Genomic DNA, 14,099 nt, shown 5'->3' with positions numbered 1-14,099 from the left:
GGGCTCTGTGTCATCCTCCCCCATTCCACCATCTGCCACATGGCATGGGCTCTGTGTCCACCATGTCCCTCTCCCCTCATTGCTCCCTTCCCCTCCATGCCAGGAGCTCTGTGTCCCCTCATTCTCTTTTCCCACTATAACAATGCCCCTGTTCTTCCCATTAATGACGGAGATTTTGGGTGCCTGACCCACCCCCATCTCCTTCTTTCCCCCACACACCAGGATCTCCCATTCTTCCTGACCCCCATGCCAAGGTCAATATATTTAGAGCTGTTCACTAATTTTGTGCACTTCAATATACCTGGATGACTTAAGTGAAAGTTTTGGGTTTTCAGCACCTCTCAGAATCAGGCATAAAATGTCTCCAGTTGCACACACAAAAACTGAGGGTTAGAAAACCAGTGAACAGTGATGGAAACTTGGCTGTAAACCATTTGTCCAATTTCTGTGGTGCAGGAAAATAGTCACAAATCAAACAAACAGGCACTGTATCCTCCTCAGTGCATTATAGTTAGACTGGGAAGGATTGGATTCTAAATTCGTAAATGTTGATTTCACCGTACCTCACAATATTTCCATTGATAATAATCAACATTTACAGATGAGCAAAGTGAGGAAAATGCTGCTTGAGAACTTAATAGAGTTTGACTTATGGATGTTTACGTTGTATATTTTGACATGTGACATTGACAATGTGAGTTTTAATGGTTGTATAGCTTTAAATTTTTGAATCTCAATGTCTGTCATTAAATAATTGTTGTCTGATGCCCCCATAATTTCCCACAACTGTGAAAATTTAAATTGATAAAAAAAATGCTTAGAAATAAAATATTGATATCTGTTGAAATTATTTAAAAAAATTGAATTCTGCCAACTCTAGTTATAGATCATGTTTCCCATAGCAAGAATAGGACATTATTTTTTCCCCAAACAAACATAAAAAATTCCCTACATTTTTTTAAATATTGGAAAACTGCCAGAAAATGTCACTGATTTCATTTACTATGCCCCCTCATTCCCTATTTTAAATTGCCCCTTTCGTAGGTAGAAAGGGTCAAAGCTAGAAAAATTTAACTGACCCATACTTGATGGCTTGCATAAAATGTGCCCAGGTTCCAAACTTGGGAAATTTTGGTTGCTTTTGCAAAACAGACTCCTGGCCAATTCCACTTTGCAAGACCAAAGCCACCTTTGGTTTTGCCCAGAACTTGTGACTCTGCATCCTAAGTAGAATTCCTCAGCCTTATTTTCTGAAGTGCTAATGCTTGAAAAACTGCTTCAGCTCTGTGACTGGAAATGTTAATATTAATTTTAAATGATCCTTTACCTCTTGTGCCCAGTGAATATGCATTCATGATGTCGGCAGGCAAACCCTATTGTTAGACCTATTTAAGAACATGCAACCTCATTGATTGGGATCCTCCAGGGTATCTATCTTTATTAACTGTGATAAGTGTTCTCAGAAAATGCCCTGAAGCTCTAATTTCTCTGTTGATCCACAGAGCAGGTTAGCATGGGCTGTGACAGGGTGTGCTTCTCCATGCTGCCCCTTCCTTAACCCAAAGGCCCCTCTCCAGGGATGAGAGAGGATTTCAATCTACTCTACACACCTATTCATTTCTCTGCTGAGACTGCCTGCAAGAAGGCAAATTGTGATTATCGTTTTTCAGTGACACACCATTTGAAAACTAGGGTCATGTTCCAAAGCCAATTGATGTCAATGGGAAGATTCCAATTGACTTCAGAGAGCTTTGAATCTGACCCTATGCAAGACGCCCAACTTATTTCACAGAGACCTCTGATCATGCACTACTGACTGGATTTTTAACTGGTGAACTGCAGGTGAAATGCTCAGTTCCCCCTTATCACTCCCTTGAGCCATTCAGGCCTTTCCTCCAGAATATATCAAATAGCAGAGTATGCAGGGAAAGAAGGAATGCTGTTGTTTTTTTAACATAGTCATTGCAAGAATATTAGGCAGTTGTGGAGCTAGCCTTGTGTCATTTATTTATTCTTTCCATCTAAATCAAGAAATATCAATTATGCTGGAAATAGAGTTTTAGCTTTATGTACTTGCAGCTTAATGTGTTATAAAGTATACATTGCAAACGTCTGAAATCAGAGTCTATAATGACTATGTTATAGCATAATTGCTAGTCCGTAAAGTAAAAAGTAATATAAAGCTAATCTTACTTATTGAGATTGAGGTTAACATTACTCATTCTTCACACAGGGCATTTTGGGTGTGTGTACCATGGGACGTTGTTGGATAATGATGGCAGGAAAATTCATTGTGCTGTGAAGTCCTTGAACAGTGAGTTACATTTTTTAATAGTGAGATATCATCAGAGCTCGTAAGGCAGCCAGAGTAACCCAAAATAGGAAATTGCACTGCAGAGTTCCACTTTCACCTATAAAAGTTTGACTTCAGCTGCAACTGCTAAGAGCCAAATTCATCCCTGGGGTAAATCCATTGCTTTCAGTTCAGCTACAGAAGGGATAAATTTGGCTCTATAAATTTGTTTGCCAAAACGAACATTCACATCTTCCCCAAATACAAACATGGGCGTAGGGGGAAGAGGTAGGGGAGGGGAAATAGCATTTTGCACACTTGGCTTAGGTTTGGTTTTTATAAATGAAATTGAAAACCAGCAGAAGGAAGTTCGTACATAGTGTAGTAGTGATTCATTCCTGGCTTTATCTTCAGGCATTACTTTTTAAAAAATTACTATAAAAAGGGGGGAATAAAAATAATAAAGTATTTGAGAGAGACAGATATATCCAGATGATGGATTATTGAATATATTCTATAACACAGCTTGCTTTGAACCAGACAGTGTTGAAAACTTACTGGACTATACTCTAAATATAAATATTAGTATGCAGTTCAAACTGAGCCCAAGCCTGAAAACACTTATACATGCGGGTAACTGTGACCTCAATGAAGCTATTCACATGAGTAGTTCATGAGCATGTTCATGAGTAAAGTCATGCTTTATGGCAGTGGTTCTCAAACTTTTGCATTGGTGACCCCTTTCGCACAGCAAGCCTCTGAATGCAACCCCCTTTATAAATTAAAAACACATTTTAAAATATTTAACACTATTATAAATGCTGGAGGTGAAGCAGGGTTTGGGGGTGGAGGCTGACAGCTCATGACCCCCATAAAATAACCTCATGGCCTCCTGAGGGGTTGCAACCCCCCAGTTTGAGAATCCCTGCTTTATGGGATCAGGTCCACTGACTTCAATGTAACCATGTGTCAAACTCCACAACCAGATTTGGATCATTGTTTCAACTCTACCTCCGTGGTTGGGGAGTGGGAGAAAATGGCCAGTTTTCAAAATTATATCTATCCCCTGTAGTTTCTGGTAAGTTAGAATTTATTGCACCTGAGATGTATTGCAGTTTGATTTCTCTCTCTCTCTCTCTCTCTCTCTCTCGCCTCTGCCCCCCAACCTCCTGCTGCCGGATCTCTCAGGAATTACAGACCTGGAAGAAGTAGCTCAGTTTCTCAAAGAAGGGATCATCATGAAAGATTTCACTCATCCCAACGTCCTGTCACTACTGGGAATTTGCTTGCCCAGTGAGGGGTCTCCTTTGGTGGTGCTTCCGTATATGAAACATGGAGATCTTCGAAATTTCATTAGGAACGAGACTCATGTAAGTACGTTATCAGATCTGTTAAATGGTGACATTTGAGCACTCCCTGTAACCGTATTATAGATCTGACAGCTACATTCAGTTTATAAAATGGTATTATTTCTGTATATTAACCACTGTTCTGAAAGTCCTATATTCTTTTTCAGAATATATTCCCCAAACTCGTTGATAATAAAGATATACCAATGCCATCCATAAGCCCCTTTTTATAAACACGTTTTGTTTCTTAGATTAAAGTTGGTGTGCGAGACCATCTGGTGCTGTAAATTGGCACTGTTCCATTACCTTCAAGGGAGCTGTGCCAGTTTACACCGCTGCAGATCTGGCCCTGGGTGTTTGATGCAAAGGGACTATCGTATCTGGCTGCTGTTGTCAGCGCCACACTCACAACAAAGTCTTTGTGATTTTATGTATTTTTTTAAAGACATGAGAAACAGAGCAATGGTTGGTACAAGTTCAAGTCTCTCAAATTTGCACTAAGAGTACAAGTTAGTAGAATGTGTTTTAGCACTTTCACCACGTATAAGATAATGGACCTGATTCTCCGTTCTGTTAAGGCTCCTTTACACAGCTCTAGTGCATTTTCGCCCACTTATAGCAGTGTACAGGAGCCTTTGGGTAACTGAGGCTGTATATGTGTAACAAGATACAGTTAGTAAATAGTCAGTTAAACAATGACCTGTGCTAGAATGGTAAGCTCTTTGGGGCAGAGACTGTCTGGTTGCTCTGTGTGTATACAGCAGCTAGCACAGTGTCTGGGGCTCATAAGGGATATGGCAATACCAATGATAATATAATAAAGAAACAAGCCAGTGGAACAGTGTTGTTTCACAGAAAGAACTGTCCAGAGCAAGCTTAACCTCATAGAAACCTGGAGGGTGTTATAGTTGTATAACAAACAGTCATGCAGTCAGATACAGAATTTACACATTGGTATTAAACTTCTGAGTCTATGTAATTTCTGATTGCTGGCCTTGGCATCAGGTCTGCCTAGGCAATATGTTCAGACTGGACTGAAAATAATGACTGTGACAGTCCTGGCTGAACCCCCAAGTGGATGGTCACCAGTCTTCTGCATCAGTCCGAACCTTTGGATCCCACATACTTCGAGGTTAGCTGGGTCTGGGCAGTGTCCAGACACTGTTGCTAGGTCTGGTCTTCAAGGCACACTCCCAGAGTGCATACTTCCCAGCTGGCACCCTCCTTGAGATGCCCAGAAACCAGTGCTGGACCTCCCAAGCCTTCCCAGTCATTTATGCAGACTCCCTCCAGAGCTCTACCCCCATGGGCACACTGGTGTATGGTTTAAGTTTTTGTGAACACATGGCAGGTAAAGTAAGGAACACAGGCTTTGCACAGGAACTTCTTTAACACACACACTTTACTCTCAGCACAGGAGCAATACTCCTGTAGGCAAATCTAGGCAAAACGACATCTTGAATGCACCCCCACCCCGAGTTCTTATCATTCCTGAGTGTTGCTGGGATTTGGTCAGTTGGCATTGGCATTGGGGGAATGCCAGATCCTACTGCCCCCATTCCTCCAGCTATGTCATGTTTCTCAGGTTGGAATGACTCTCCTTGCTTGGAGAGCATGTCATTTTAAAAGCTGTATGTGAAGCCTTTTCTCTTTCTGCCCTTCCAGTGGGTATTTTCCATGCTCCAACCCCCACTGGAATTGCTGTGGCAGAGTCATTAAAAGTCAGTGGTTGTGTAAGAGCAACCCTGTTGTTCTGCCAGGCTGAACTATTCAGGCCTTGGCTACACTCGGGACTTCCCAGCGCTGCGAGTGTAGTCGCGCTGCCAGCACTGCGAGAGAGCTCTCTCGCAGCGCTGTATGTACTCCACCTCTCCGAGGGGAATAGCTTGCAGCGCTGCAGGCTCTGATTACACTGGCGCTTTACAGCGCTGGACTCGCTGCGCTCGGGGGGGGCGTTTTCACACCCCTGAGCACAGCAAGTTGCAGCGCTGTACAGCACCAGTGTAGCCAAGGCCTCAGTTGTTGATCGGCCTGTTTCAGTCTCCCAGCCATAGTCTGTTCCTGCCCCCAAAACAGAGGTTCTAATCCACACTGAAGGTTGCAATCATCATTGTTGTTCGTAAAACAGAAAAGAATTCATAAATTGATACAGTCACTGTGACAGGGAACAAAAGATTGTAATGATTGTGCAGGCGATATTGGAAGTGAGTATGTAAAGAGAATGGGGCAAATGCTGTTCTCTTACTGATGTGAACTTTACATTTAATCTGCTACCTGGGGATTCCTGGTGTAGAGTTGGCATAGTAACCCCATGTGACCCCAGCCCCAGCATTGAGGCTGGTAAGGCCAAGTGTGAGTCCTCTTCACTCTGGTGACCTCTAGTTGCTGGGATGATCCTTTGGGACCACGGCAGCCGGGTGTAACTTAGTGCAGCCTAAAGGCTGCTTGAAATTATACTGGGGGTCAAACTGGCCCCCTGCCAGCCTTTGCCTAACCCATCCCCTTGGTACCGCACTGAGCTTGACTAGCCCAGGGGTTCTGATCCATTATATTATATATTCCATGAACCCACAGACCGGAAGTTTTGCTGGTTTTACTTGCTTCTTCTTATGTTGTCTTCCTATCAAGTTGTGTTTAGCTGCTATTAGCTGGAGCCTGATCTAAGCTTGTACCTGGTTTCATTGCCAACTTCTGCCTCTCACTGGGAGTTTTTAATACAAATTGAAGGCAGGATACAAAGCCCAAAAACATTAAGGTCATGGCAAAAAGTGACAGTCTAGATGGCCAACTGCATTCCCAATCAGTACTCCCCATAATTTACTATATCCTTTTAACGCTTGTAAATGTCCATGTTTTACAGAACCCAACAGTTAAAGATTTGATTGGATTTGGCCTTCAAGTAGCAAAAGGTATGAAATACCTTGCAAGCAAAAAGTTTGTCCATAGAGATTTGGCTGCAAGAAATTGTATGTAAGTACAATACTCTAATTCCATGCCACATTATCACATTATTGTGGGGAGAGTAACCCTGTGGTAAATGTAAAGCTTCCTGGACTATATATTGCAGCAGAAATATATTTTTATGTTACACTGATACTATTAATCTCACATACAAATGAGCTGCTTTAGCCTGTTAAAGATTTAAGGTTATACATAAGTATGTTGTGTGCAGGCAGAAGAAAAAGGAAAGGGAGGATGGCAGCTCTCAAAGTTGGGCTGCCAGAGTATTAAAAAGAAATCTTTTGAGGGAATTTAAACTGCATTGTCTCAGCTTGCCTTTTTTAACACTGTGCTTTCACCCAAGCTACCCATAAACTGCCTTTCTATGCTGCCTCACCTGGCAGTAAGGAGGTAAATATGGTGAAACTTTGTGGAACGCAAAATGGGAAAAACAAAGAAATAGTAACAATGAGACTGCTTGACAGTGGGTCTTTCATTGCACAGACTTGACATCATTTTGGCTTGATTCTGCACAAAAGCGCATGAAACAAAATTATGCAAAGAATCTTATTAGTGTCTGGGTGACCAGACAGCTTAGTTTGCACAATGACTGACATAGTACTTGCCCATATTATGCTGATTCATCACCTACAGTAGGAATTAATGTGCTACAGTATTAATCATTAGACTTTACTTTCTGTACGTGTGAGGACTTGGAGCCCTGGTAAGTTATTCACCCTTGCTATATAATATTTTTAAGTGTGCTTGCTATGGAAAGCATCTCCTAATTCAGTTACCCTGCAGATCCAGGGATTTGTAATGAAGAGTGAGGGGTTACATATTTTTCAGGCTTTTTATTAACACAGGAATTGCCAGACTGGATCAGACCCAATGATCCATCTAGTACAGTGTTCTGTCTCTGGTGCCAGAGGAATGTGCAAGAAACTTTCCCACTTTTGGCAGATATGGGATAATTTGCCCCATAAAGGTCTCATCCCAATCACTAATAATTAGAGATTGGTTCAAGCACCGAGCATGAGGTTTAATGTCCCTTCCTTTTTTAGCATTATCTGTTAGAATTCTGGATGTTTTTGTTATCCCTATAAATGTTCAATCCCTCTTTGAATCTTACTAGCAAGATCCCTCAATGACATCGTGTGGCAATGAGTTCCACTGTCTAAGTAATCATGTGTTGTATCAAAAATAATTTCTTTTGATCAGTTTTTAATTTGCCATGGTTCCGTTTTATCAAATGTTCCCTTGTTCTAGATGAGGAAGAAGAACAGAACTTCCTCTGTAACATGCATTAGTTTACATACTTCTGTTTTGTTCCCTCTTATAGGACTCTTTCTTAGGCAAACAATCTCAAGTTTACTCCAAACATTTATTTTAGTTACAGTGTAGGACTAAAATGTCTCCCTTCATCCAAGTGGCCAGGTGTGCTATAGGATTGTCCTACTGGGGCTTGGGTGGAAACATCCTTCTCCCTCGGATGCAACATGGCTGTTACTGTAGCCTTGAGGTTGCACTAGTTACTGCTGCTCATCCACCTCCATTCCAGACAGGGTAATGGCCAGTGACTCTTCTCAGCAGCTGATGGGTCCACCTTCACCCCAAATCCTTCCCTACCCCAGGCCCTGCTTTATGAATAACCTGGAAGCCCACACAGACTTGGGCTTTACAGGTCTATGGAAACATGAACCCCCTGTGTGGGCTCCCCAAATGCTGCCTTCCCACCCAATAAAACCACACCAATAATACTGCGTCTGGGACCCTCCAAAGCCAGGAAGGAAGGGGAAAGGATTTGCCCTATAGGCCCTTTTCCATCTAGTATTACTTATCTATTAAATAACAAAAATACACCAACCAATGGATCAGCTCTGTGTATTTCAATATGTACACCTAATACCTCCTTTGCTATGAACTATCATCAAATTGAACAATTAGTGTGATAAAGAGGAGTTGTCTTATCTAAACTATCAGTGAATGGGAAAGATGGTATCTCAATATGAAAACTAGTAGATTTCCAGGTAGCTGGAAGAAGAAGCAACTATATAAGAAATGGTGCAGCATTCACTGTCTGGATGTACAGGGCAGTATTCGAGACCTTTTTTATGATGAGATTTGTTTTTAAAGAATTGTAATTTGAATGATCAGGGCAATAGCAGTAATATTCCTGAGTTCATTCAATTTGTTAAATGGATATCACATGTCTTTTGTTTCAATTTAGCGTGAGTTAATAGATGCAAGATAGAGTGCTGACTTCAAAAGTTACGGTCTCAAACACACAAGTCACTTATTATAATTTAGAGAATATTCACAGTCATTGTAAATCCTGTCTACTCAGCTACAGATAATATTTTTTGTCATTTTCATAGGCTGGATGAAAAATTCACTGTCAAGGTTGCTGATTTTGGTCTTGCTAGAGATGTCTATGATAAAGAATACTACAGTGTGCACAATAAAACAGGAGCTAAACTGCCAGTGAAATGGATGGCTTTAGAAAGTTTGCAAACTCAGAAGTTCACTACAAAATCAGATGTGGTAATGTACAGCCTATTTATGTATATTTACTAAATTTCCTCATTTAAAAAGACTCCTAGAAATACCGCCAAAGGCATCTTTATGGCATTTGATTAATCCACTAAGAATATATGTCCAAGCCAAGACTAGGGTGGAATCCTACTCCAGTTCATAAAAGAATCTGAAATTTGGTGTTATCGAAGTGCACAGAGGACATTTGTGCTCATGACAAAGCGACAGCAATTTGGCATGTTTGTCAGTCGCTGGCCAGGAAAGAAACGGGGGCCTAATCGCACTCCCAGTGAAACGGAGGATAAATCTGTCACGGAGTTTACTGAGAGCAGGATTGGATCCTAGGTCTGCAACTGTAGAAAACACAAAATTAGCTTTCACATTCTTAAAAGATAACAGCTCTTGAAGAGGCTTTATTTGCTTTATAAATACTTTGACCATCGCGACCAAATGTTACCTGACTACATATGAGGAAAAAAAGTTACTAGCTGAAGTCACTAGTTGGCTGCATCACTTTGTATTTTAGCCTAAATTTAATTCAGATTCAGATTAGTCTGCTGTATAGAATTTCAGCCATTTGTATTCTCCAATATGTATTTATATAGCATTAGCCCAGTCCTCAGCTGCTGTAAATTGGTGGAGCTCCGTTGACTTCAAAGGAGCTCTGCCAATTTAACCAGCTGAGTAGCTGACCCATAGACTTTTATTTTTCTTTAACTTGCTTAGTTCAGTTTCTCTGGTTCTGGTTTAAGTGGTTCCTCAATTCTTTGCAGCATTATAAGCTGCATGCAGTAAAATAGCTTGTTTCACAGGGAAAATGGATATGATCAAATCTGTCAGACCATATTCTACAAGTGGAGTTCAAAACCCTCTCTCCCCTGTGATTTACTATTGATTTGTTTTATTAGTGGTCCTTTGGTGTGTTGTTGTGGGAACTTATGACGAGAGGAGCACCGCCCTACCCTGACGTGAATTCTTTTGATATAACTGTTTACTTATTACAAGGAAGAAGGCTATTGCAACCGGAATACTGCCCTGATCCACTGTAAGTAAATAGTTTGCAACATATCCTGCAAATGTTATTGATTCTGGGTTGTTGGGTTTATTTCACATATTTCATAGATGAGCACTTACTGTCTTTTTATTTCAATGGCAGGTATGAAGTCATGCTAAAGTGTTGGCATCCAAAACCTGAAATGCGCCCAGCATTTTCTGAACTGGTTTCAAATATATCAACAATCTTCTCCACTTTTATTGGAGAGCATTACGTTCATGTCAATGCTACATATGTCAATGTGAAATGCGTTGCTCCCTATCCTTCTCTTTTGTCATCACAAGATAACATAGACAGAGATGTGGATACATGACCAGGTTTGTCTACAATACATTGCCAGAGAGAAATCCATTAGTAGTAGTATGAACAAAAGTGTGTTTTGTCCACTACTTTTTCACTGCCCAGTTTTTGTGAAAACACTGTTGCACATGTTTGATGTTGTCCAAACTGCACTGTTGATGAGATGATATGTTGTTTATATCTATGGGATTCTACACACTACTGTGGTAAATCCCAAATATTTGGGGCAGCTGTATCTATTTACCAGACTACATCTACCACCATCTAGTGCTAGTACCCACCACCTCTCATTCATTTGTGAAATGAATGTGCTCACCATTTGCAGCCTGGGTTCTATTGTAATTTAGAGCATGTACAACAGAATGAGAGGTGAGCAGCAGGGATATACAGAGATTCACGATTAATGCAAAGGGAAAAGCTAGAGTACCAATTGCTCAAGCTTGATGTACCATTCCTGTTGCATGTACTATTGGGCAGTGCAGTAATGGTTTTCACACAAAGACCAGGCCAGATAATGAGAATTCCAAGACAGTACAATGTTTCCTGTTGTATAAAGTGGACTCTACCTTTGTTCTTCGTTTGCCCATTATATCAATAAGGTTCCTTAGAGCCAGTCTGATGGCAAGTTTCTAAAATGATATTCAACATTCCAAAATGCCATGAAATAAAATGTGTGTCAGCTTTTGAGGAGCAGTATATTTATGCTGTACATAAAATGTAAGGGAACACACCCGGAAAAAAGCTATCTCAATGTCACCGTCATTCCAAAATTCAATCACTCCTTTGAGAAACTGTATGTACAGATTTCTTACTGAAAATTGTGAGGCTTCTCTTCTGTCAATAAAGTGTTTTAACTGTTCCATGAGAGTAAAAATGTAAGGAGTCCATATTAACCAGTAGGCTAAAGCCTAGGATGCAGCATTTGGAGAGGTAGTCAAGTAAACAGTGGAGCAGTAACAGTGCGAGGAGCCAAGCGACCCTGAGGAGCTGCTGGCTGGTATGACCACATGTTTAGTAGCTGCAACTATGCCAGCCAACCACGCAAAGGAGCTGCAGCATAGTGTGTGTAAGGGGTTGAGAAGAGATGCTGAGCCAGCTGAGGAAAGCCAACTCTGAACCAAAAAGGTTGCAATGTGGTGGGATTACTGCCAACCTTTGCATGCCAGTACTGAAGGATTAAGAAAATTGGACAAAAGAAGAAACATTTTTTTAGCACCCATAGTTGCTCCTTGAGTTAATCCAGCCCAGTGAGTTATGATACAGAGTATATTCCTAAATCATGACCAGAAATGACTTTCAAAAGAGACACTAATTAAAGTTTTTGTTATTTAGGGAAGAGTACTGTAGCTTTAGGGCAAGCATCATATGTCATTTCTGTTCCTGTGGAATTCTGTGCGCAGGGCCGGCTTTAGGAAGTGCGGGGCCCAATTCCAACAGTTTTGACGGGGCCCCGACTGGGATGACTTAAAAAAAAAAAAAAATGTAAAAAAACCACGTGGGGCTTGTACTCACCGGGCCGCGCTCCTAGTCTTTGGCAGCGGGTCCTTCGCTCGCTCCAGGTCTTCGGCGGCACTGAAGGACCCGCCGCCAAAGTGCCGCTAAAGACCCGGAGTGAATGAAGGACCCGCCGCCAAAGTGCTGCCAAAGACCTGGAGCACTGCCGGGTGAGTAAAAATTAAAAAGGTGCCTCTAGCCAGGGAAGGGATTCTCTGCCACTTGTCCCCCACTCTGGGCAGCCCTGCCACTGGGCGTGGGGCCCTCTTAGGCGCGGGGCCCGATTCGGGGGAATTGGTGGAATTGGCCTAAAGCCGGCCCTGTCTGTGCGTATTACTGTATAGCTTGATTGGTGTAGGATATAACTGGTTGTTAGTGTAAACACTTAAAGTATTCTATTTTTATAAAAAATGTTTATTTTTAATGACATATACCAGATTTGGTCAGGCCACAAAATACTGCACTGTGAACGTTTCAGAAAATGTATGTCAACGTTTGAGTCATACATTGTAGCGAGGTTAAAAATCACTGCGAGGAAAAGAACTGATTGATACTCCACCCTAACTATAATATAACCATTGCTGGAAGTCAAACACGTTAACATGTACAGGGGGAGGTAGTGTTTAGAATGGAGCTGATTATGAGGGAGATTTATTGTTCTTGAGAAAGAGTGTTACAACTGAAAGGTTTCTAAAAAGGGTGGAGTGTGTGGGCAAACTACGAGCTGATAATACTGTATTGTATTACACCACCACTTTCATTTCAGATGCAAACATAACTGTAAATTGCTAAAGGACAAAATGTTCTACTGCAGGAAAAAAAAATCATCTCTACAGTCATTACAATGGCTAAGAAAGTTTATGACACAAGGATTTGGGGAGGATACTCCAAAGCCGTACATCCATGCTCGAGGAAGGCTGCAATGTGAAAAAAAAACATTTTTACTATTTATGAATTTTGCTTAATATAGTTAATGTTGTGTCTGGGACACCTGTAAGAGTATGTGATTCTGGTAAGGATTTGATGTTTGTCAATTCATGCATTTGCAAATGAGCTGAATGGTACTTATGGTGATAGTTGTTGGTGTGACCTAATAAAAGTTATTAAAATGCAGTATTGTAACATTCTGTGTGCTGATAATTCATGTTACTACTATTTGTATTTGACTGTTAAGCTGACGTAGACCTTTATGTTCCCTTCCACTAACATGAGCAGGGGGATTGGAAACTCGTGGAACTGGACTGAGGGAGCAGATGGGAGGGAACAGTTTAGACACACAAAAACATAGGGATTGTCACAGTGGATCAAACAAATGGTCCGTCTAGTCCAGTATCCGGTCCCTAGGAATGGCCAGTACTAGATGCATCAAAGTAAGATTCCCTAAACACTGCTCTACAGCCAAAATGCTTCTGAAATAAATGTAGTCAAACTTTACTAATTCTGGGTCACTGAGAACGAAAATGATGCTTAAAATTGTTGATTGGCTCTAGTTTTCAAGATATGCTATTGGGTCAGTATATACGACCCTTGACTTGGGAATGGCGGAGGATAAGTGAGTTATAAAGGGAAGGGATCTCAATTTAAACCAGAAATGACTAAAATACATCTTTGACTGGATCTATGAATAAATCTATGACTGGGTTTGGACAGTACTTGCTTTTTAGGCAAAACAATGAAAAGATGCAATCTGAAGCTGGTATTGCGTCATACATGATCTGAATTGCATCATGTTATTCCTAGAAGTCATGGATGATGCAATCATAACGAAGCTTACATCATCACTCTGCTGAACAAATTGCCCTATATCAGCTCTAGAAATCATACAGTGTCGTGCTGTCTTATTTGTCAGTGTTTGATTTTGCAAAGGGACACATTTCTGTTTAGCCAAAGTGAGCAGAGATGCCTCGTACTTGTGTGAACAGTGCAGATAACTTCTGCTATGTTTGTGGTGAAGTGACTTTGGCATCACAAAAGCGCAGTATAACCACTATGGTTAAGAAAGCCTATCATCTTTATTTTGGCTGCAAAATTGGAGATCAGGACAAGAGGTGGGCTCAACACATATGCTACAACACTTGTGCAACAAATCTTTGCCAGTGGTTGAACAGGAAAAGGAAAAGGAAATCTATGCCTT

At 41.1% G+C, this 14,099-nt stretch overlaps 1 protein-coding gene across 4 annotated transcripts in view; it reads left to right on the top strand.

The window, feature by feature from the left end:
* MET (MET proto-oncogene, receptor tyrosine kinase) overlaps positions 1-13,078 on the top strand; it is a 141,687-nt gene extending 128,609 nt beyond the window's left edge. For 3 of the 4 annotated variants that reach the window (XM_054023659.1, XM_054023677.1, XM_054023670.1), the window contains 6 exons: positions 2,234-2,314; positions 3,482-3,663; positions 6,503-6,612; positions 8,961-9,126; positions 10,026-10,162; positions 10,274-13,078. In XM_054023659.1, the coding sequence (XP_053879634.1) occupies positions 2,234-2,314; positions 3,482-3,663; positions 6,503-6,612; positions 8,961-9,126; positions 10,026-10,162; positions 10,274-10,484 (887 nt within the window). In that variant the 3' untranslated portion in view covers positions 10,485-13,078. The remainder of the gene's footprint in view (positions 1-2,233; positions 2,315-3,481; positions 3,664-6,502; positions 6,613-8,960; positions 9,127-10,025; positions 10,163-10,273) is intronic. The other variant, XM_054023687.1, reaches the window with a different exon arrangement.
* The last annotated feature ends 1,021 nt before the right edge of the window (positions 13,079-14,099 follow it).

This window comes from Malaclemys terrapin, chromosome 1 (genome assembly GCF_027887155.1).
Source record: "Malaclemys terrapin pileata isolate rMalTer1 chromosome 1, rMalTer1.hap1, whole genome shotgun sequence".
Lineage (NCBI taxonomy): Eukaryota > Metazoa > Chordata > Testudines > Emydidae > Malaclemys > Malaclemys terrapin.
Note: the sequence above shows the minus strand (reverse complement) of the source record. Positions and strands in the feature narration are given on the sequence as shown.